The following is a 25,796-nucleotide window of genomic DNA, read 5'->3' on the forward strand; positions in this document are numbered from 1 at the left end:
ACAAAAATTAAATTTAAGTTTACAAATTTAAACAAAAATGATGAAAATAGTGGATCTTGACACATTATGATTAGCTATAATAGAAAATCCTAGACATTGAGTTCTAGAGTCTAGAACTCAATGTCTAGCCAAGCACCTTGTCTAGCGTGTCTAGCTAAGCACCGAATTTTACTTGTGAACGGTCGTTGCCTAGACATTGGATTCTGACTAGACACGTGTCTAGACATTAAATTCTAGTTAGACACGCTTGTGAACGCCGCTTAAGATAAAGGCAAAAGAAAACAATTTGAAAATACAGTGGCAACTAGAGAAGGGTTGCCCAATGACGGCGTTGCACATAAATACAGACTGGGCCTACGAAGTAAAATTAATTGTTACCCGTTGACATGATCTGGCACCAACATTTATAGTGCATGATACAAATTCATGCCTTACGATCGGGTGCGCCTCCATTAGGCCTACATAAGGAAGATTTTCCGTCAAAAGTTGCCTTTAAGGTTTTTTTTTTAAATCAAGTTTAAATATTAACATGTGATACAGATAAGATAAGATAAGATAAGGGTTTATTCCAAAAACAACACAACGCAAAAAACAAATGACCTTCCATAAGCTAACGCTTGTTCGGAAGTATTTACCCTCTTAAAATTAACACTTATAATAACATAATAAAGAGAAAGAAGAGAAAAAACGAGAAAAAGAGGAAAGAAAGAAAAAAGAAGAAAAAAATGAAAATCCTACACTCACTCGGCTCCTGGTTGCAATAACCAAAAATCAATACTTGACGTACTCCAAAACTTCCCGCCGCCAACCCATAAATAATAGAAAAACAAAAAAAAAAAAAATAAAAATATATAGGAAAAACGGGCTCTGGGCAAACCTGAGAGTGACTCAACTATACCACCCTTTAAACAAATTCATACAAATTCATACCTATGGAGACAAAGGGTTTTAAGGTCCCGACGGAATTCACATAGATTCACTGACCTTTTTAAAGAAACAGGCAAATTATTCCAGACAACTGGCCCCACATGACGTATTGAAAATAGCAATCTAGTACTAGTAACTTGAGGTGTCCGTATATCTCTAGCATGACGAGTAGGATAATTGTGTACATCATCACCAGAAATAAATAAATTTTAAAAACACTTGGGAACCAAATTAGAAAAATACTTAAACATAAATAACCCATGGTAAAATTTCCCAAGACCTGACACAGGGATAATATTTAACTGTACATATTGGGATCTCACCGAAGTTCTCCGATTATCTCCGGACAACACTCGCAGTGCCATATTTTGTATCACACGTAACTGCTGCAAATGCACTGAAAATGTGCTAGACCATATACTCACGCAATATATTAAATACGGGTGAACTAACGAAAAATAAATCAATCTCAAAACAGAATCATGGAAAATATTTTTTAACTTTCTCATCATTCCAACATTTCTTGCAATCTTACTACTAATAAAAGAAACATGACTTTTAAAACTAAGGCATTCATCCACAATAACACCAAGACAACAGAGCCCTTTATCTTCCAGGGGATGATACACATCCGCTGCTGTTGGTTTGAGGGTGGTTCGGGGAAAACAATGGGGTTGGTTCCGAATACTAGGGCGCAATGGCTCGCAACCGTGTAGAAGAACTTGATTTTTACCTATAAGACCAAAATTAGCATAAAAGAAGATCATTGCACGGTTTATTTTATGAGCCTCTGAAATTGAAAGCGAATTATAGCGAATATTGCATATTTTCAATCCCTCAGATGGGCAATTTTCGGTGTTATTTTCTATTTAATGCAAAGACAAATGTAACACAGAAACTCCCAGAAACAAACTGCAGCAGATGGAAGCCACCAAATCCCCCTTTTTAGCGATTAATTAAAAAAAAAATTTTTCAACAAAATAAGTTTTTCAAAGAAAAGTAAACAACTTCATTAAACGAAAAATGAGCAAAAATAAAATCAAATGACCTACCAAGCGTGAAACTATCACAAGTCAGCATCGATAAATAAATGAAACCCAAAACGAACAGAAATTACAATAAATAACCGAGTCAAACTGAAAACGAGCAGGAATTAACATGAGTGGGGCTCAAAACCTCTATTCCTTCCCAAGGCCAGAACATAATTTGCACTTAACTGAAAAAATATAAATGTTTTTACTTTATAACTTTAATAAATCAAATAATATTAGCATTTTGATTAATAAATATCAGTATATGTATATTAAACTGACAATGCACATTCGTTTGTATTTTTTTAGTACGGTGCAAATTATGTTCTGGCCTTGGGAATGCATAGGGGTTTTGAGCCCTACTCATGTTAATTTCTGCTCGTTTTGGGCTTGACTCGGTTATTTCTGAAGAGCAGCTTTCTTCAACTATTCAAAAAGCAAATAATTTTACATATCACAATGCCTTTCTGTTTACAATTAAAATGAAATGAAAAGATATAATAACGGGTAAAACTCCTACTGAAGAAAGTAAAACATACTGAAAAAATATACTGTGCAATAAGGAAAGCCCAAACATTTCAGATTCAGGCCCGGATGGTTTTATCGAAAAAAAAAAGGTTAGAGCTAAAACAATCACTGAACACACAATAAAATCATATGAAGAGAAGGAAAACGCGTGTTAAGCGTCACTTAAATGACAAAACTACATTTACAAAAATAACTCATGATCACTCTGATCAATTTGCAATTAAAATTACAAATGAATTTAAGAATCTAAAACAGAAAAGTAAAATCACCTTTTAATTAAAGTAAAACCAGGTAAAAGATAAAATCAAACTGACTAATGAAAAAATGGCTATAAGGAAATAACTTTACCTGCATTTAAATTTATTTGGATTTTCCTCTCTTGCATTATGGAAATCTAGGCATAACTTTAAGAAACAAGTAAATTAGCTAATTGAAATAAGAATCTAATTAAATTCAATTAATAGCAAATAAAATAAAAACCAGTAGCCAGAGATTGAGCCAAATACCCCCAGGAACTGTTACCTCATAGGAGTATAGAAAATCTCTATTAAGGCCCTTTGTTCCACAATATTATTATTCAAAATACTATCAGAACTCTCAACATACTCTACACATTTCTTGGATACATCCAACTCTCCGTTTATCAAAAATGAAATATAAAATTAATATTAAAGAAAAAAAAACTAAATAAAGAAAAAATGGCTATAAGGAAATAAGTTTACCTGCTATTAAATTTATTTGGATTTTCCTCTCTTGCATTATGGAAATCTAGGCATAAGTCAGCATCGATGCCAAGCCCGAAATAATTATTCATCACAAAAATCTGCGAATTTTCTTCATTCGCTGCACCTACAATACAACAATATTTGAAGCATAAAAACTTTAAAACAAATTATAACTACATACACAATATAAAACATAGGCCTATAAATCTAAAAAAAATATGTAAAGGCAGACAATCACTCGCCGTATTCAGCGAGATTTTCCAGTTTCAACATTTTACTTAGATACTAGGTCGTATCCAGTGCTCGTATCAAGTTCGTATCCAGTGAATGAGGAAGGGGGAGGTACCGGTTTGAACCACCCCCCCCCATCTACCCACCTTAGAAGTTTCTGTTCAACTCGTAAAAACGCACATAACGCACATAATAATAATAATCATGCATATAAACTAATTTTTGAAGGGCTTTTTAAAGTTTTTTTTTGTAAAGCCTCTACCTAGGAAAAATCCTGGATACGCTGTTGGTTTCTAGTTAACTTTCGCCAATCATTTTGACAGTAGGGACATTCCTCAGGTTTGCAAAAAAAGGTGACTTTTCTCATTTACGGGCATTGAGTTAAAATAAAAGAGTGACGTATGGCAAAATGCATGGGAAATATATAATTTGGGCCATACATTTGCATATTAGGGGGGGGGGGCTGGTACAGTAAATTAAAACGCTTTAAGAAATGATGTAAGTAAGTATTTTGGGATTTTTAGGAGTACTAATATCATTCATACACTTTACTTTATCCCCCTCTTCTCCAATGTGCAATACATAGCCTAAATTTTTCCATGCATTTTGCTCACCGTCACTTTTTTGTTTCTACTAAAGACTCATGAATTGAAGCAGCTTAATCTATGAGTAAATAGTGGTATATGTATATCGGAGGTTGTTTTTTTTCTGACTGTTTACTAGTTTTTGTCGGTTTTGACAAATTCATATCACCACCACCCTCAGACACACCTTTTCTACATACATTACCCGTTTAAAATTCACTGATTTGATAATCAGATTTCCTGGATTGTCCAGATTTGATAAACATACAGAGAGTTAGAACGATTAAAAGTTTCAAAGGTATTAGCAGGCGTGGAGACGAATACCAAAAAATTCAAACTGGATCCCCCTGGGAACGGTCCGTGGACATGGCATCCTTGTTTTTCAGTTTCTTTTCGCCATAATCTTATTTTTCTTTAAATGAGTTGAGATTTATCTTTTTTCCCTTCGCAGGATATCAACCTCTTTGTTCATCAAGTCGTACAAGACATACCCGGAGCTCACAATAAAAATTACCTGCCAATCCTGCTTGATTTGGGTCCGTCTTTTCTTCAGCATGAAAAACCACAGTCCATCGATCAAGCCGAATTTCTTCTGCATCTATAACGTCTCTCAAAAGTGTTGAAGGATCTTCCGCACCCGAATAGCCTGGCCCCCATCGTAGAACTCGGGCTAAGTCATTTCCTGTAATCAAAAGGTTTACCAATTTAACATTATGATGTAAAAAAATACCAACTAAGTCATTTCCTGTAATCAAAAGGTTTACCAATTTAACATTATGATGTAAAAAAAATAATATAATGATGGGCATTTTAAACAGCAATTTACCGTATTTTTTTTATTTATTTAATATCAATCATTAAGAATTTTTTTTTTAAACACATCTCCTCCAAATGCCACAGCATCATATGTAGGAGGGATAACCAAACAAATAATAAAAGAAAATTAAAATCAACATCGGAAGGGGTTTGAAAACAAAAGACTATTACAGCATCATATTCCCTGCGACCACTCGCTTAACACTCCACATTCAACTCCTTCCTTAACACACCTCAATAAAAATAGAACACTGCATTTAATGATTCAATACCAATTTAATCTATCAACTATACATCCTAACCCATTAATCATTAAAGTCATATTTAAAAGACAATTCATTCTTCAACAGCATTTTAAATTGACTTAAATTACTATTTTTAATATTCTCATTTAACGAATTCCATAGCTTAGCTCCTCCAAAAAAAATAGAAAACCCAGACCTAGATTTAACCAACTTGTTAACATAAGTTTTGTTCATTGACCTTGTGCCATGGGAATAAACTTCATTAATTTGCGTGAACGCACTTAGAAATTAGATATAGTTTAACTAGATCTGTGACGTACTTTGGCTAAAATCTGACCTTTTCAAGCAAAGACGACTGCAATTTCAACCTGTTTTTCAATAACAAGGCAGTGAGGGGAGGACGCACATCCCTCTTCACTAAGTCAACCCTTGGAATTGACTTTTGAGGTGTGTGATACTAAAAAAACTTAAATATAAAACAAAATAAAGAGGTTAGAAAAATTATTAAAACCTTGAACTTTCAAGTAAAGAGCTGGGAAGTTGGAGGGGGGCATGTAAAAGTCTTTGGATTCTCTAGAATACATTTAAATTGTATTGAAAGGATAGTATTCAAAAGTTAAAAAAAGATGGGCACAGTATACAGAAATATATAAGAGAAATAAAAATATAAACCTTGAAGTTTCGAAGGAAGAAGGCGGGGGAGCGGCATGAAAAAATTCCCTTGTTCTTTACGTATACATGTAAACTGTATTAACGCCTTTGCAATTGACAGGACAATATAAGTTTCAAGATTGGTCTAAAAATGCCATCTTGGACGAAAATTTGGGTGCCTCCCACCTCCAAGGGAATATCCTCTAACTTCCCGAGGATATTCTACTTCCCGTATCATTATGATCGTAATTTTTTACAACAATTGGAAACCCTCTTTTTTTCTCAAAAATCATTAAAAGGTACAAATAGAGGAATAAAAGTAAAATTTATCAAACATACGCTTGACAACGAACAGTTTTACCCAAATCAAAGTTCCAGAAGCTCCAAGTTTTTTGGCCTCTAGGGCTCTATAGTTTTTCTCTCTTTTCCTCAAATGGCGAACATACATATTCAAATAAAAATTTCACTTCTAACTAATAAAGTAATTTGTATTATTAGATTATATTTGTGTAATTTATAAATATTATTTCGCATTTAAATTACTCTCCGAATATTCTTGTTTGATGCTGCCGTAAAACTCGTCCGTCACATGTGCGTCCCATCTACCTCAATGCTATGTCTCCAAGACTTTCAAGTGTTGATAGAATTGTTCACCTTCATCATCAATAGCAGCATCATAACACATCGGAAGTCAGCGCGATGACCATATAAATATACAAATTAATAAAAACAAAGAGAAAAGAAAATCTCAAGTTAGAATTTATATAGGCGAAATATCCGCGTCGTTTTAGTTTGTCTTTTCCTGCGTTTTTAGTGTTCGTCGTTTTAGTGTCCTTCTACTGGCCGGAGTCCCGTTTGTTTTCTTCTTCTTGAAATTTCTTTTTATCTTTATTTTTGTCTTCTCGGCCTTAGATCTTTCTACTTAGTGTCCGTTCTACTTAGTTTCTAATTAGCGTTCTTCAACTGGCCATAGTCCCGTTTGTTTTCTTCTTCTTGACATTTCTTTTCTCTTTGTTTTTGTCTTCTCGGCTTTAGATCTTTCAACTTAGTGTCCGTTCTACTTAGTACTTAGTTTCTACTTAGTGTCCTTCTACTGACCGTAGTCCCGTTTGTTTCCTTTATCAGGCTTCATGCAGGAAGTAAAAGGTAAGAAGGTTCTTGAGGAATTTCGTGCTTCTTAGCGATGTATTTGTTTTAACCAGTATTGTAGACATAGATTAGGTGATTGATCTGGGAGTGAGTATATGCTTGTGAATGTTAAAAGACAAAAATTTTCTTGTGTGTTGATTGAGGTGATTGTCGGTATATGAAAGGAAGCATGATGAATCATAGAGTATGAGTGTGGGATTCCTTTAACTTCCCTGTAAAAAAATGTATTATCCTTGAATGTTCAATAACTGTTTAGTTGGGGTGGGGAAGGGGAGGAGGATTCAGAGAGTTTTATTTCCCCGAGGAAGTGTATTAGTGTATAAGTAGTTGAAGTGTTCCTTTTTTTGGGACATCCCAAACACGCTAATATGCGTTGGGACCTATTTTGATATTGTTGGTATTATATGCAGTTTTGTTTTGTTAGCATTATATGGAAATTTGTATGTTTTTTTTGTGACCCATTTGTTAATAAAAAAAAAATATCTTGAGATTTTTTTTCTCTCTTTGCTTTTCTCATGGCTGGGCAATTCAGCTTCAGTTCTTTCATATGCAAATTTATGTTCATGTTGGAACCGAGCATTTTGTAGCTCTTCAAGAGCTGCTGGACGATTGTTTAATCGCGTACTTTCAAGGAAGTATTTAAAATTGTTTTTGAACCAAAATTTTTTGATGCTCTTTGACTGTTTTAATAAAACTTTCATTTTTAAGGAGCTGCTGAATTCAAGGGTCAAGAAAACAGCGGCTTTCGCCATAGGGTTTACATATTTAAGAGCGATGTGTCTCTTATGTATAATAGAAAATTTTTTTCCCACGGGCCATCAAATACAAAAGATGGTTACAGAAAATTACGGAAGGGCTCACTCGATAGCAAATTCTGGGTTCTAGTACGCTTTATGAGGGCTAAAACCAATTAAAATTTGCCCTAAAGAGCATGGCAAAGACAGTGGGAGAACATGATATCAATGGAAAGGTAAAACTCTAGCCGATTAATAGACTTATAAACTCTAGTAGATTACGAAGATGATAAGTGTCCTAAATAAAATTCTACGAAATAAACGGGTTTTTGGAAGTTGTGAAAGATCAAGGTACAAAAATAAGTTTGAGAATTAGTGACAAGAAGACAACCTGGCTTGAACTAGGAATAAGTGAGGGTGGCGAGGAGATGTTAGGAAACAAGGAAATGGATAAAGTGAATAGCTTCACTAGCCTAGGTAGTTCTATTCGTAAAGATGCTGGATACAGTGAACATGTAAAAAGTAGAATATCCAAGGAGCATGGTCAAAATTTTGGAAAAGTAGGAGCATAAGTCTGCTCAGTAGATTAAGGATCCTGGAAGCCATGGTAAGGGGAGTCATCAAGACTGGCTAAAGAACATGGACGCTTCAAAATTTTGAATGTGTGTTAAATGTTTTCTAGAGGAACTTCCTAAGGACAATATTTGGTACTTGTTTGACCTGTCGTATATCAAACAATAAGCTGTAGAAAAAACATGATTCGACTATTTTCTAGGGCTGTGACAAAAGACAGGTCAAGATGGCTAGAACACAATTTTCAGATAAGAAGATCTTGACTTTGAGTTTTACAAGTGAGATTTGTAGTAAAATACAAATAGTTAGATCTGCCCTGTAATGAAATGATCAATGATTAATTAACTGACGAGTGATTAAAGATTTTAATCAATTAATTGATAAACACCAACAAAGAGAAAAATCTAAAAAAAAAAAAAAAAAACAAACGAGACTGTGGCCAGTGGAGAGAACTGTAGAAGTTTTCGCGTTGTTTTGCATTTGTGTTTTCTTTTCTCTCCACTGGCCACAGTCTTGTTTGTTTGTTTTTTTTGTTTTTTTTTAGATTTTCTCTTTGTTGGTTTTTGTAATGGCTGGCCAGTTCGGCTTAAAATCTTTCATTCGTTAATTGATAAACAATTAATGATTAATTTCCAGCGCAAAAATATTTAAACCTTAGATCCACCTGTGTCTCAAGTGGCACATAGGGTATCGAAAAGGAGCCGCCAATCTTCCCGGCGGTTTGCTTCTGCCAGAATATTATCCCACTGAGGTTGGATTGACATGTGGAGGTTACGCAGGTCGGTCTGGTACGTTCGTCGCAAGGTGTTTCTGGGTCTGCCTCTGAGGTGTGAGCCTGTTGGTTGCCAATGAAGCGTTGCATTGGGTAATCGGATATTGTCCATGCGTAATACGTGGCCAAGGTATCTTAGTTATTTTGATTTGTCAAAAAAAAAAAAAACGCTAACCTAATTAACCAGCAAGAATTTTAAACTACATAGCAGGGTAAATAGAATTCTTCCAAATTTTCTTCGTTTCTGCTTAAATCTAGGTACATAGCCGGAAAGGCAATTTATTGATAGGGTTGGTTTTCGGTCATTGATCCACTTTCTAAAAGACCATATTATATTTTTTTTCATTCAGTTACCCTTTCATCGTTGGTTGGAAAGGGTCTTCCTATTTTAGTTTTAGTGTTGGTTTTAACGTCTGGTTTTTGTATAATTCTTTGGATTTTTATCTGTATTTTTTTTTATTATTTTGAACTGAAGACAGTTAAGCTGAGGTATTGACCCAAATATTTCTATTTCAATCTGCATTTTTTTTTTCACTGACTGTTATTATCCTCGTTTCTCTATTCCTTACGATTTTTTCGTTTTGTCAAGGTATCTCCATCTGCTAACTCTTATGATATCTCTCACAAGACACTGGCCCGTCTTGTGGGGTCCGTCTTTTGATGCCCGTGGATGTTGAGGATTCTTCTTATACATGAGTTTTGGAGAGTGAGCATTCTTAACTCTTTCTTCTGGTTCAGGTCCCAGGTGACAAAAAAATATACCAAAGGTAAAAAAAAGTGAAATAAAAAATATAATAACTTAAAAAATTATCTCCAAACCTACTAAAATGTATAAAATATTCATTTTTCTCATACATGGAAAAACTGGAATTTTAGAACTAAAAATGAAAGCATCGGGCGTAACATAATTTAGGATGACATATATGGCACAGAATGACAAATCCAAGAAAGACTTTCTGGGTCATGACCACCCAGACTTTCCTTTTTCGTCAAAAAAGTGTCAATTTTCCCAAGTGGCACGAGAAAAACTGTTCACTCAATCTGGAGATAATCTTCTTCTAATAAAACTTTGCTTAGAGACGAAAAATTCCACGAAAGCATTAAAAGTCCTTACCAGTTCCTAGAGGTACAATGGCACATGGTGGTGAGGAGCAGACTGAATCCTGTCCTACATTATCTAAACATTGAAGAACCCATCCAATTGTCCCGTCTCCACCGCAAACTAATATACGATAATTGGCAAGTTTTCGGAACACATAGAGCCTAATAAACAAAAACGATATATTAGATTATGATTATTTATCACTTTAAATATGCTCTTTTTAAGGGTAGTATGACTAACAGTACATTTCTATTTCACTTCAAAAATAAGGTAGAGAAAAGCATCATAAAGTTGAAACAGTTGGTAAAAGGAGAAAAGAAAAGAAAGAGCAGGCAAGCGTAAAAAAATGAAAATAGGAAAAAAACTGGGATTAAAAGTTGAAAATAACTATAACACAGCTACTTGCGTGTCTAGTAATGCACTAATATATAGCACTAAAAATAAGTCTAGTAAGCACTAATAAATTCTGTTTTTCACATTTTGGAAATTCAGTTCAAGGGAAATGGACTCCACTACCATGAGGTGCATAACGTGATCCTCACGAGCCCCGTTCCGTGTGTGACATTTTGGGTGAGGTTTAGTTAAGATTCCTTTTTTATGCCATTTTTCAAGTTCAGATGGTGAAGGCTGAAAACATTCTTTGCATTTTGTCAAAAAGGTAGTGCCAAAATAGAGCTGTAAGGTCCATTTATTTTAATAGACTTAATACTAAGAAAGTTTTCTTAAATCTCAGTTGCTAACAGTGAGACAAATTTGTCAGCTCCAAACTACTGTTTTCATGTATAAATACTTGAATAGTCTACCACCCCCAGGACTAACACAACCTTTCCTTTTTCATTTATCGTCATATTATCATGCTTACCCAACGTCGTCATCTTCACATTTTTCTCTTAAAGTTTGTTTGTTTGGCAATTTGTTGTTTGTCAATTGTTAGTGATAGTATTTGTATGAATATTCGAGTTCTCCAGGAACTACATTTATGCCCTAGGGATCATTGATCAGTCCCTGGAGTTGTGTTTTACTTATGTGTTTATATTTAATAAAGTCAAAGTTCAAAGTCAAAGTTCAAATTTCCAAAAAGAAAACCCCATATTAAAGTTCATGTCCTAGAAATACTTACATACACAGACATGGTACAAAATAATTTGTGAACACGTACTTTATAAGGCATAATGACGTTCTAAGAAAGCGTTCTTTCGCATGTATTATTTATATTCATGACTAATAGAAAGGTCCAAAAATTGTCTGTTCCCCTCTATAGCGAAAGTAACATTTTTCTGCAAACGAGGTGTGCACACGAGGACGTTGCAATTTTGGTAAAAATTATTTAAATTCCTTTAAAAAATATTTACTTTTTCAAGCTGCAATAACAAACAGAACTCTGAAACAGGCGATAGTCATTCTAACATCCTTAGACCTTTTTTTAGAGACACTTAAACTTACTATGGAAACTAGTTAGAACTAGGAATCTACAGAATTTGAACTATAAGTCTTCATTTCACCGACTTCTAGTTAGAACTAAAAGTCTAAGTTAAACTTCTTGGATTTTAAGGTTTATGTCCTCCGTTAAAGCTTCTAATTTGGCCTATTTACCGAACCTACCGTTTTAATATTTTAAAGTAAGACGAAAATTTCGCTATTCCTTCCAATAGCTGGTACAGTTTTATCCATCAACCGAATTAAGCTTTGAAATTTGTGTTGTATTTTTCTATTCAACAAAACTTGAAACATATATCTGTTCAACACTTTCTAGAGGTATTTCTTAGTTTTCTTATTACGTTTTATTAAGTTTTTGGTTTTTAGCGGAATAGGTTTTTGGTTTTTTTGCGGATTTTAAATAAACTTTTAGAATTTTTCTATCGTCCATTGTTTTCCTCAAATATCTTGCAAATCGTCCTCCTCCGGAGCGTCCATGTTTAAGAACCGCACTTGACAACTTTATTTTCATTTATTTATTATCAATTATTAACAAAAAACTTAACAAAAACACACTTCACAACTGTATCCACTTTATCGATCTCCTCGTTACCCAACTTCTGCTCTTAACATTAACCCCGAAGGAAGTTCCTCGTATTATTTTGGCCTTATGTAAGTATAACATGTCCACTTTCTTCTAAAACGTATCAACCAAGCGTCATTTTTGAACTGGCTTATTTCAAGAATTTGTCGCACTTGCCCCTAAAGCTGTCGCATTATATTAGTCTACCCGTGGAGAGAACATTTTTAAACCATTCTGATTAAAATAACCAACTTGAAATTCTGATATGATACCATGTGAAGGTCCAGGGATGACAGGGGCATAAAGAGCAGCTGGGTACTCGCTCCAAACTTTCTAAAATCATATGTTTTATATGATGAGATTAAAAAAAATAATTGGATACACGTCGCTCTTTAGCAAATGTACCCTTACACATAGACTATGATAGCAGTGATCTTCATTTTCTTTTTTTTTTTTTTTTTTTTTTTTAATGGCAATTATTCTCTAAGATTAGGAACGAAATAAAATAAGATAGTTATATTTGCAAAAAAAGATCAATTCTTTCCAAATAGAAGCTAAACAATAGTGACAAGCAAGACAGAAATAAAAAAGGAATGTTCCCTGACTTAATTTACTTTCTGTCGAAAAAACAGGACTACTTTTTGCTGTCAACACGTTATTCTTTCATTCGATTCCCCAATTGACGCTCTTCCCAACTATAATAGTCACTAATCTTGTAAAAACTGCGCCCATCCCACCCCCTAGTATATCTACTTTCATTTTTCACCCCCATTTTTAGATTAGTTTTATATAATATGTTTATCCAACTGATATCAATTCTTTTGCGATAACAAGATGCTGTTGGAGAGTAAGAATACCCTTACCTCTTAACAAAGAAATGGGACGAATCCAGTGGTGAAAAACAATGGAGAACTATAATATTTAGGGCTATATCTGTCACATTAGGCCTGGGGGTAGGCTTTTGTCAGAGTAACAGCTATTATCAGAGGCAGCGCAACAGCGCTGCCTAAGTAAAGAACGATGTTGGCACAATGTATTATTTTCTTTTCTTTTTTTGGTTTGTTCTAGACAAGGGCACTTCGTATAGAAGGAGTTGTCGTAGAAACTACAAAAAGGGCTCAGTCGATTGGAAATTGAAAGGGCCAGTGCATTTTTTTATAGTTGAAAGTGATTGCAAGGCAACCAGCCCCTCCACACCCATTATTTTCCCTAGCACATACTATTAAAATTTCGAGATAGCCATTTTGTTCAGCGTAGTTGAAAGTTCCAGAAATTATGTTTTTGAGCTCTCAGGGCAAAGATTGTAAGTTATGCTCTGGGGGCATACAAGTTTTTTTTATAGAAAGGGTGGTCAAATAAACTTCGGAGGTGGGTCATTGTATTGGTAATCAGAAGTTCTAGTGCCCTTTTTAAGAGTAACAGTGATCGGAGGGCAGCTACATACCCCCCCCCCCCCCCAACCAACACACACACGTCGTATTGTCCTGAAATGCATCGAATTGAAATTTTGAGATAGCAATTTTAGTGACAATAGTCCAAAGATCATATAACAAGGCTTTTGGGGTTGAAACAAACTTGCTCCCACAGCCTGGGGGCAAGGGTCGTAACTTAGGCTCCGGAGGCATTTAGGGTTTTTATGGAAGGGATGGTTTTATAAGCTTCAGGAGTCTCACTTGGTGGAAATTGGAAGCTCTAGTTCCCTTTTAAGAGTTAAAAGAGATGGAGGGTAACTAGCCCCCCCCTCTCCACCCCCTACTCTTTTCACCAAACGCATCTGATTGAAATTATGAGATAACCATTTTATTCAAAATAGTCCGAAGAACATACAACAATGCCTCTAGGGTTGGCATCAATGGAATGGATTTCGTATAAACTTCCGATGGGGCTCAATTTACTTGAAATTGGAAGTTATATACCCAATTAAAATTCAAAAGTGATTTGATTGCAACCAGCCCCCCCCCCCAAAAGTCCATGATTTACCAAAAACAAACATCCAAACAAAGTTTTGAGACACGTATTTTTTTTCAGCATTGTTAAAAAGGTTCAGTAATTATGCATCTGGGAATATCAACCCCCCCTACCTGTCCGAGGCCTCAGGGCAAGGGCTGTAAGTTAGGCAATTTGTTGATTGTTTACATATAGTATATGTTATTGAGAAAATGCATGCTTGTTTGACTACTACTTTCCCAAAAAACTAAATGAATGTTAAGGGGAGTCTTGAACTAAATCAAAACATGTTATGTGTATATGGGTTGTCAAAAGGGTGTAACTCGCGAATGACTGAGTATATTAATTTGGAACTTTCAGGAAATAAGGGAGATGATTAATTGACCAAAAAGACAATATTTGCACGCTACTACTACAACAACTATGGCTGATTCTACTGCTACCACAACTACTATTACTACCACCACTACTATCACTAAATTTTACTACTTCTGTATCGGGTATTACTAAGGCTGAGGGTATTGAAATTAATATCTAAGGAAACGTTGAACTAAATCCAAGCATATTATGTGCATACAGTTTACTGATACGGGCGTATCAACAATATTTCTAGAAGAGATTACCGTACCGAAAGGAAACTTCAAGGATATCATGAGTGAGATATTCAGTTGAACAAAAGGCAAATGTACCAGCTATTACTCTTATTAATACTGCTGCTACTATTATTACTACTGCAAATAATAATACATAATTGGGTATTAAGTTGGAACTTTCAGAGAATACTTAAAGGGGAACATCAATTGACAAAGAGGTAAGATATGTATGTCACTACTAACACTACTACTACCACTGCCACTTTTACTAATGCTGCTACTGCTGCTAAACTACTCCAACTACTACTTCAATTGCAACAACTTGTAAGGCTTAGAGTATTAAGATGAAAAGGGCGCCAAAAGGGGGTAAAAAGTGCAAATCAGCAATATTTTTGGAACGGCTTACCATGCCAAGGTGAAACTTCCGGGGCAACATGAAAGGGATGTTCAACTGATCAAAAGGCAAGATGTATATGCTACTACCACTATTAACAATACTGCTACTACTGTTACTACTATTACTAATACAACACTAGCACTGCAACTACTTCTCCTACTACAACTACAACTACTGTGATACTAGTACTATCAAGGCTAAGTCTATGACGGTAAAATTTAAGAGAATATTGATGACAAATTTGAACTAACAAAAGACACTATGTGCATTTAGATTGTCAAAAGAGCGTATCTTGAGAATTTTGTTCATTAATTTGGAACATCAGGTGTTGAAGTGGATGTTAAAAAAGAACCAAAGGTGATATGTGCATACAGCTACTTTATGCTTTTACTGCTACTACACAAAGTAAGGGTATTAAGGCGAAGCTTTCAAGGAATACTTGGGTAGATGTTGAACTAAATCAAAACTAACTATGATCATATAGATTGTCAAAAGGTGACAAAGCAATATGACAATAAGGGCTTACATTGTTAAGTTAGACCTTTCAGGGTAAGTTGTGGCGGATATTGAACTAGCCAGAAGACACTATGTGAACACTTTTAATACAACTTCAACGGATACTGTAACAAATGACACTAAGGGCAATAAGTTGAAAGTTCTAGGGTATGTTTTTAGATAGATATATATTTATTTCGAGAAATTACTATATGGCCGAATTCAAATTTCGAAGTCCATAAAAAAACAAATAAACAAGAAAATCATAACAAAAGCAAAACAACAAAAAAATTGGCAAACAATGCAAAAAAAAAATAATAAAAAAAAATAAATAACGGAATGCTATGATTCCTTTGTCAGTTATATTAAAAACTGCAAAATGGCAACTAGTTAAAAAGATAAAACTGAAAAAATAAATAATATATATATTAAAAAATGTTAAAAAATAACATAAAAAAACAAAAAAAAACAAAAAAAAACAAAAAAAAAAAAAAAAAACACAACAAAAAAGCTGTTTCTTTTATCACGTAAGAGATAAGATAAAATTTATGTACAAATTAAGAACTATTTATTATATCAGTAAAATAAGGAATAAAAGATTTCTTATGCCGCAAGGTAGTACAAAGAATGGGAGATAAGGTGGAGATAGGCTGGGACACAGTTCGTGGAGGACGGTTTCTATCAGGTAGGCCTACATGGTATTCAGGGGAAAGGTTCGCAGTACGGGGGTTCAGAAGTGTCAACTTACCAAAACGGAGGCACAAATATTTCTTCTTCTCTCGAGGGTCTCTAGTTTTGAAATATTTAACAAATGCAAATATGGTATCTTGCCCTCTTTAAAAATAATTCTTAGAGCTCTCTTTTGGACATTTTCAATTTTTTGTGTTGCTTCATTTGAGAGGCCAGGGTGCCACACAGGACAAGCATACTCTAATATGGGACGAACAAAAGAAATGTATACTTGTAGTAAATGTGATTGGTGGCAACTAAATTTATTTAAAAGTTTAAGGAGGGAAAGCGAGGAGTTTGCTTGTCGTAGGACATTATTTATATGGGCATACCATTTCAAATTGGAAAAAATTGTAAAACCAAGGAGTTTAAGAGATGTGACAGAGGTTTCAGGAGAAATAGGAGCAAGAAAAAGGGGAGGGGATATAAGGAAACTTACTGAGACTATTGCGGATTTAGAAGGGTTAACTGTCATGTCAAGGGAAGAGGCCTCACAGGCAATATCTTGGAATATGCCCATTGGGCGGCTAAAAATGTTTTTATGACATATCTCTAAAACTGTCAAGTCGTTGACAAATTTCCACCTGTTGTCATAAAGGGTTGAAAGGGTTTTAATCATAAGAGAAAAAAGGAGAGGGCCTAGAATAGTCCCTTGAGGAATGCTATTAAATATGGGGAGATGATCTGAGAAACAATTTAGGGGGAGTTTCAATTAAACGAAAAAACTATATACATGCCGGTATTAAATTGGCATATAAACAATATCATAGCCAGCGCTATCATAACTAGTAATAGCATTGATGTTTTAAAGGAGGTAATTTGATCGGAAATCAAAAGTTCTAGCGCCCTTTTTAAGAGTCAAAAGGGATTGGAGGGTAATCAGCTTTCCAATTCTGTTTCCCCGAAAAAGACTATTTCAATATAAAACGAACAGAAATTAAATTAAAAAACTTTTCCCACAAAATAAGTTTTTCAAGAAAAAGTAAAGAGCTCCATTAAACCAAAAATAAAAAAATAATCTGCCAAGCGTAAAACTACCACAAATTAACATCAATAAATAGATGAAACTCAAAACGAACAGAAATTACAATAAATAACCGAGCCAAACTCAAAACGAGCAGAAATTAACATGATTAGGGTTCAAAACCCCCAACGCCTTCTCAAGACCAGAATATAATTTACAATTTACTGAAAAAAAATTGTTTTAAATGTTTTCATTTTTATAACTTCAATAAATAAAAAATTAATTAGGGATTCAAGGAATATATATGAGCATATGTATGTTAAGCTGACAATGCCCATTTATTTGAATTTTTTCTGTAAAATACAAATTATGTTCCGGCTTTGAGAAGGCTTAGAAGTTGAGCACTGATCATGTTATTTTCGGCTCGTTTTGAACTTGACTCGGTTATTTATTGTAATTACTGTTAGTTTTGGGTTTCTGTTATTTATTGATGCTGACTTGTGGTACTTTTACGCTTGGTAGATTATTTGATATATTTTTCCTCATTTTTGGTTTAATGGAGTTCTTTACTTTTCCTTGGAATACTTATTTTCTGGAAAAAGTTGTTTTAATTAACGTTCAAAAAGTATTGACCAAGAAATTGAATGGCACAGTTATTTTGTCATTGTTTTGTTTTCTTATAAGGAGACGCCAATTCTGAAGCAGAATTGATCCAGTGTTTTGGGTTTTCTAGAATATAATACATCCCGATTAGTCATTAATTCATCACAACTGGTCATTAATGTATTACGATTGGTCACTAATGCATCACGATTACTCATTAATGCATGACATTTAGTCATTAATGCTTCGCAATTAGCCATTAATACATCACGATTAGTCTTTAATACATCGCGACTAGTCATTGATGCATCACGATTGGTCATTAATGCATCAAAATTAGTAACTAATACATCAAGATTAGTCATTAAAACATCACGATTAGTCTTTAATGCATCGCGACTAGTCATTGATGCATCACGATTGGTCATTAATGCATCAAAATTAGTAACTAATACATCAAGATTAGTCATTAATACATTACGATTAGTCTTTAATGCATCGCGACTAGTCATTTATGCATCACGATTGGTCATTAATGCATCAAAATTAGTAACTAATGCATCACGTTTAGTCATTAATGCATCGCGGTTTGCATTAAAAAATAAAATTTGTTTTACAAAAACCGCATCTTCGTATATAACATGATGGGTATGATGGTTGATGTCATATATGAGTTACTCTGCTGCCTGATTTCCTTGGATTCATTTTTTATTCTTTACTATGTTGCAGGAATCGCTGCAACCATGATCCAACAAAAAAAGGCCCAAGGCTTTTTCCTGTGTGTGATAGATGACGTAATTATTCAAAGGAACGTATAAAAGTATTACAGGTATTAAGTTGAATGCGTTCTAGGACCACAACGGCTTCGCATGACGTTCAAAAAAAAACGCGGAATACGAAGAAATAATATATAAAAATAAGTGTGGTCTTAGAAAGTATTTACTTCAAGCTTACGGGGAGCGCGTGACCAAAGTTGTCTTAGATTTTTTATTAGTATATTTTTTGCTTCGTATTCTTCGTTTGTTTTGTCGAAAGTCATGTCTAGCCTGTCTAAAGCTTGTGTCATGTATGTGACGAAAGTTGTTATACATTTTTTTTTGTCTTTGAGTTCTTCGTTTCCGAACGTGATAACATATCTATGGCTTATGTTGTTATTTGTAAAAAAAAAGGTGAAATTGTACAAATAACTATTGTTAAGGGAGGCCTAGGGTGAAATCCTCCTTGTATATGTGCCTTTTATCAAAACCAAACAGGGAAAAGTAATATACTATAACTAGAAGTCATTGCATCCGGGTTGCAGCGGTAGCTAGCAACCTAGTAAGAGACGATCACGTCCAATGTTAAGAAATATAAAAACCCATAGTTCCTAAAAAAGGAGTCAGATCAAATTCAAAAGTACACCATTAGAACCGCCTTGTCCGAAACCCCTGTATAGGAAACTTTCTGTCTTTTGGCTTGAACAACAAGGGGAATATATTGGCTTGAAAATCAAAAAAAGTGGCAGCTACTACAACATTCTGCCTAAACGGGATATTTTTTTTTTCTTTTTTTCTTTTGTATCCAGTGATAGCTTGGCACTTGAACATCGTAGATACTTGCTCAATGGCTCATTTTAAAGGAAATTAATTGGGTTAAAAAACTATAGTAACTAAAATAAATTATTTCTAAAAGAGAATAAATTTTTCCACCAAAAACTGCATTTTGATGTCTTTTCACACTGCACTCTTTCAAACATAATCGTATACCAGCGGTAAGATTTGAACCCACGCCTCCGAAGAGACTGGTGGCTAACACCAGTGCCTTGGACCACTCGGCCAGGCTGCCTGTCAAAAATAATATATATGTGAATCTTGGTTGCAGCAGTAGCTAGCAACCTAGCAAGAGACGATCAGTCCAATGCTAAGAAATATAAAAACCCAAAACTCCTTAAAATACAGTCAGATCAAAACAAAAGTACATCATTAGTCCGGTTTGCAGCGGTAGCTAGCAACCTAGTAAGAGACGATCACGTCCAATGTTAAGAAATATAAAAACCCATTGTTCCTAAAAAAGGAGTCAGATCAAAACAAAAAGTACACCATTAGAACCGCCTTGTCCGAAACCCCTGTATAGTAAACTTTCTGTCCCTTGGCTTGAACAGCAAGGGAAATATATTAGCTTGAAAATCAAGAAAAGTGGCAGCTACTACAACATTCTGCCTAAACGGGATATTTTTTTTTCTTTTTTCTTTTTTCTTCTTTTCCAGAGATAGCTTGGCACTGGAACATCGTAGAGAGTTGTTCAATGGCTCATTTTAAAGGAAATTAATTGGGTTAAAATTCTATAGTTCTTAAAATAAATTATTTCTAAAACATTACAGTAAAGAACGATCTCTCGCCAATAGTAACTGATATACGGTGGCTCCAGGGGTATCTACATCCGGGTTGCAGCGGTAGCTAGCAACCTAGTAAGAGTTACAGTAAAGAACGATCTCTCGCCAATAGTAACTGATATATGGTGGCTCCCGTGGTAGCTACAAGTACATAAAAGGATCGATATGGTTCATCGTAAATGCAGAATATGTAATTACATAAAGGCTCGATCATCGAATTTAAACTGAAACTAAGTAAAGGACAATTATGCCTCCATATATTCACAGTGATGTATAAGACTTCCCATTACCTCTGTAAACTGTTCCACAGTTGCCGGTCCATACCTTGGAAGCTTTTCACTAAACATACAACATTTCTTTTGCATATTACTATGAAGTTTTGCGAAAGCATCTCTAGCTGACTTTTTAAAAAATCTATTCTTTCAGAGATAATTTTAATGTTTAATTTTGAATATTTTTCGTAATCCCGGTAAAACATTCGTAAAATTTTTCTCAATTTACAAAGATCAGCCTATGCGTTCTTTGTCCGGGTTGCAGCGGTAGCTAGCAACCTAGTAAGAGACTATCACGTCCAATGTTAAGAAATATAAAAACCCATAGTTCCTAAAAAAGGAGTCAGATCAAATTCAAAAGTACTCCATTAGAACCGCCTTGTCCGAAACCCCTGTATAGTAAACTTTCTGTCCCTTGGCTTGAACAGCAAGGGAAATATATTGGCTTGAAAATCAAGAAAAGTGGCAGCTACTACAACATTCTGCCTAAACTAAATATTTTTTTTTCTTTTTTTCTTTTGTATCCAGAGATAGCTTGGCACTGGAACATCGTAGAGATTTTTTCAATGGCTCATTTTAAAGGAAATTAATTGGGTTAATCCGGGTTGCAGCGGTAGCTAGCAACCTAGTAAGAGACGATCACGTCCAATGTTAAGAAATATAAAAACCCATAGTTCCTAACAGAGGAGTCAGATCAAAACAAAAAGTACACTATTAGAACCGCCTTGTCCAAAACCCCTGTATAGGAAACTTCCTGTCCTTTGGCTTTAACAGAAAGGGAAATGTATTGGCTTAAAAATCAAGAAAAGTGGCAGCTACTACAACATTCTGCCTAAATGGCATCTTTTTTTCTTTTTTTTTTTTCTTTTCCAGAGATAGCTTGGCACTGGAAGATCGTAGAGAGTTGTTCAATAGCTCATTTTAAAGGAAATTAATTAAGTTAAAAATCTATAGTAACTAAAATATTACAATAAGGAAAGAACTAAACCCATAGTAACTTAAGTATTAAATCAAAAAGTTCGTGGTCACAATAAAGTTCTGTGTAATGGCTCATTTTAAAGGAAAGTGCTGTATATAAAACCTTTTGTAATTAAAAAAACTAATTATTATTATAAAAGAAATTGTTACGTTATGGTAAATTATAATAAAGAACGACCTCTTGCCTATACTAAATTTTATAGGCCACTTAAATATAGTATAGGTTAGTAAGGTTTACATAAAGAACTGATATAGTTCAGTATGGTAAAGAACAAATCCGGGTTGCAGCGGAAGCTAGCAACCTAGTAAGAGAAGATCACGCCCCATAGTAAAAACTAAAGTAACCTATAACTCCTGAAAAAAGATTCGGATCAAAACAAGAATATACAGTAAAGAACGATCTCTCACCCATAGTAGCTGATATATGGTGGTTCCAGGGGTAGCTGCAAGCTATTCAGATTGTAGCAGTATCCGGGCTGTATCGTGGTTGCAGCGGTAGCTAGCAACCTAGTAAGAGACGATCACGTCCAATGTTAAGAAAAATAAAAACCCCTTACTCCTAAAAAAGGAGTCAGATCAAAACAAAAAGTACACCATTAGAACCGCCTTGTCCGAAACCCCTGTATGGGAAACTGTTTGTCCCTTGGCTAGAAAAACAAGGGAAATATATTGGCTTGAAAATCAAGAAAAGTGGCAGCTACTACAACATTCTGCCTGAACAGGATATTTTTTTTTCTTCTTCTTGTTTTCCACAGATAGCTTGGCACTGGAACATCGTAGAAAGTTGTTCAATGGCTCATTTTAAAGGAAATTAATTGGGTTAAAAATCTTTTGTAACTAAAATAAATTATTTCCAAGAGAGAATAAATTTTTTAATTAAAAACTGCATTTTTGATATCTTTTCATACTGCAGTCTTTTCAAAGATATTTAATTTTTGTACATAAATCATAATCGTATACCAGCGGTAAGATTTGAACCCATGCCTCCGAAGAGACTGGTGGCTAACACCAGCGCCTTGGACCACTCGGCCAATCTGCCTCTCATAACTAAATATGTGAATTTGGGTTGCAGCAGTAGCTAGCAACCTAGTAAGGGACGATCAGTCCAATGCTAAGAAATATAAAAACCCAAAACTCCTAACAATAGAGTCAGATCAAAACAAAAGTACATAATTAGAACTACCTTGTCTGAAACCCTACTAGATAAATAATGAATGTCGTCATAGTTTTATATTAGAGCTATGACGTGAATAGAGAAACACGACATTATGCTGTGGGTTCTGAAGGCGTCATGACGTCATGACGTCAAAAAAAATTACGCCGTGACGTCATAATTACTATATAAGAAACCTCAAAAGTGCAAATGGTCTCATTCATGATAACATAATGGTTAGATCAAAGCAAGCTACACGCAAGTTAAAAAAACAGTACTACAAAAAAAAAACAGAGATAGCATCTTGAAAAGAGAAAAGTAAAGGTATTCAACGGACCAGGCGTATCAAGATGTAAAAATTGATAGTGACAAACAGCGTTATCACATTGATGAAGATTATAGACATGCAAAAATTGAGACAGCCAAACAAAACATCAAGGGGCGTTATCACAATGATGAAGATTAAAGACATGCGAAAATTGAGACAGCCAAACAAAACATCAAGGAGCGTTATCAAAATGATAAACTTTATAGAGAAGCAACAATTGAGCAGGCTAGACAAAAGATCAAGGAGCGTTATCACAATGATGAAGATTACCGAAAAATATATAAGAAAAAGTTGCTGCCAGAATAATGGGTAGATACTGGGTTGACAAAAGCTATAATGAAAAAATTAAATTCTCTGCGAGGTTGTACCGAAGAACGCATAAGGACAAAGGGAAAAATTACATTCAGAAATACAAGAAGATGGCAAAAATGCAGGCTGATCTTCGTAAATTGAGAAACATTTTACGCATGTTTTACCAGGATTACGAAAAGTATTCAAAATTACAGATTAAAATTCTCTTTGAAAGAGCGGATGCTGTTGAAAAGTCGTCTAGAAATGCTTTGGCAAAGCTTCATAGTAATATCCAAAAGAAATGTTGTCAGTGTAATGAAAAGCTTCCAAGGTATGGATTGGCAACTGCAGAACAGTTTATAGATGCAATGGAAAATGTTCGACAACACAGTGACTATACGGAGGCGTACTTCTTAGAAAATTCGTATATTAATTTTGGAAGGAGCAATTGCAGTTTATGTAGCAGCAATAAAAATATATATACAAGCATACCTATCAACAGCGAAGGAAAAGCAATGTTTTTCAATTATGGCGAAAACGAGCCTGTTAGGGTTATTAGTATATGTGTTTGTAAGACTAATGATTTAGAAAAAAGTCCTGGAACAACGACTCAAGAAAAAAGTATTTCTAACTGTGTTTTAAACAGTTCTTTTAGTTCTACTGAATATTTGGCAATAACTGCTCTGTGTAGTAGAACAAACTGTCCTTGAAAGTACGAGACAACTATTGAAAAATGCTCTGAAACTAGATCTGACAAGGAAATTATGATGGCTGAAGTCACCTATAACAATCTGAGTAAACATTCAAAACCAAAAATTGGGCAGCAGGTTACTTGGCAATGTCACCCTGATATCTGCAAGCTCTATCCGACGGATATTGAATTATGTCAAATTCTTTTTGATATCCTTGAAAATAATATAGCATAAAATTTTCAACTGACAAAGTGGTTAATTTCTACCTTTGGAATTGGATCATTGTGAAATCAATTACAGGGACACAAGAAAGCATGGGCATTCGTTATACTGTAGCCCAAATGAGGGATGTCAGAGCTATTTGCGTTCTCTAAGGGCACTAGCTCCACATTTTCCTGTCTTAACCTGTTTCATTAATAGCATATATAAGGCAGTATCAAAATCTAAGATTATACAACATATTAATCGACTAAAAGTCGAAGGATCATCCAATGAATTAAGTCATTATTTAGAAGAAGTGTCAAGTAGACTGTCGTAATAGTCAAGACGTCATCTACGGTGATAGTAATATTAGAGTTTCTGTGGATAAAAATACAGTAATAATATTATTTGGTGAGAGCCTTGATAAGGTAGCTAACATCAGGGATGTATACCCCACAATGCATTGTGACAGTTGCGAGCAGATAAAGACAAAATACCAATTGAAGAGTCTAAGATCTCTTTCAAATAAGAAAGGTTTTGATGTAATGATGGCCACGATTTTAGAACACTCTCAATTGGATATACCCACAGATGACAGAGAACAGCTAATTCTTTGTACAGGTTGGAAAGAGGATGTCATAGATTCATTCTCTGTCTGTGATTATTGTGCTTGAAAAATGTTGAAAAGTAAGGAGAATATCCGATCCGTATTAAATAACCTTCATGTCGACTGTACACCGGAATGCATAAAGTCTTCAAATAATTTTGAAATGGCAGTGATTCGATTTGTAATGCCTTGTCTTACGCTCGTCAGATTAGGGCAAGTAACTACATTGAAGAGACCTAGAACAGAACTTGTTGACGCTCTTAAGGGTAGAATAGTATATTTACCTGTTGATGTGCAAGCAAATGCAGATATTCAGCCTGAAAAACTTCTTGACATTGATAGTTTTGTAGTCATTGTCAATGGTCAGCCTACTTACAACAAGAATGTTTGGACTGCACTAATAGATCTGAGAAAATCCGGGTTGCAGCGGTAGCTAGCAACCTAGTAAGAGACGATCACGTCCAATGTTAAGAAATATAAAAACCCCTAACTCCTAAAAAAAGTTACATTAAAGAAGGAACATTTTCCTTAATGATTAATATTAGACATAAATTAAAATCTTGTTTGGGGTAAAAGACCAGTGATTAGATTTTAAACCATTATTACTTTCTGAAAAATTAGGGCCCGACCGGATTCGAACCGGTGACCTATCGATCTGCAGTCGATTGCTCTACCTCTGAGCTACGAACCCATGTTGTTAAGAGAGAATTAAAGATGTTTACATGAATATTAGATATAGATCAAATTACAGTAGAGAACAAACTTCAAGCCCATAGTAACTAAAATAAGATTATAATTAATGTTAAAGATTGATAAATGACATTTGTTTTGTGAGGAGGAATTAGCAACAATACTAAAAGGATCAAAGAACAATAAGGCTCCAGATGCTGATAGGGTGGTAAATGTGTTTCTTAAATATGGTGGCTCTGAGGTTTGAAATAAGCTGCTGGAGATTATTAATATGATTTTTGAAATAGGGGAAGTACCTAGCGATTTTAGGAAAACCTAAATTAAGCCACTTTATAAGAAAGGTGATAAAAGTGAGTGTGGTAATTATCGAGGCATTAGTCTGGTCTCTGTAGGTAGTAAATTACTTAGTAATATGATA

At 34.6% G+C, this 25,796-nt stretch overlaps 1 protein-coding gene and 1 non-coding gene across 3 annotated transcripts in view; both read right to left on the minus strand.

Moving 5' to 3' along the window:
- The window catches only part of LOC148945100 (diacylglycerol kinase theta), a 201,028-nt gene that overhangs the window by 42,781 nt on the left and 132,451 nt on the right, over nucleotides 1–25,796 (minus strand). For both annotated transcript variants that reach the window (XM_089099201.1, XM_089099202.1), the window contains exons 12-14: nucleotides 10,081–10,229; nucleotides 4,541–4,708; nucleotides 3,209–3,335 (exon numbers count right to left, since the gene is read on the minus strand). In XM_089099201.1, coding sequence (XP_088955327.1) covers nucleotides 3,209–3,335; nucleotides 4,541–4,708; nucleotides 10,081–10,229 — 444 coding nt within the window. The remainder of the gene's footprint in view (nucleotides 1–3,208; nucleotides 3,336–4,540; nucleotides 4,709–10,080; nucleotides 10,230–25,796) is intronic.
- TRNAC-GCA (transfer RNA cysteine (anticodon GCA)) lies at nucleotides 25,308–25,379 on the minus strand. The gene has a single exon. It is a non-coding gene; the product is annotated as a tRNA-Cys (tRNA).

The sequence above is a fragment of the Artemia sp. Qi Xiang Cuo genome, chromosome 13 (assembly GCF_049724085.1).
Source record: "Artemia sp. Qi Xiang Cuo chromosome 13, ASM4972408v1, whole genome shotgun sequence".
NCBI classification, from domain to species: domain Eukaryota; kingdom Metazoa; phylum Arthropoda; class Branchiopoda; order Anostraca; family Artemiidae; genus Artemia; species Artemia sp. Qi Xiang Cuo.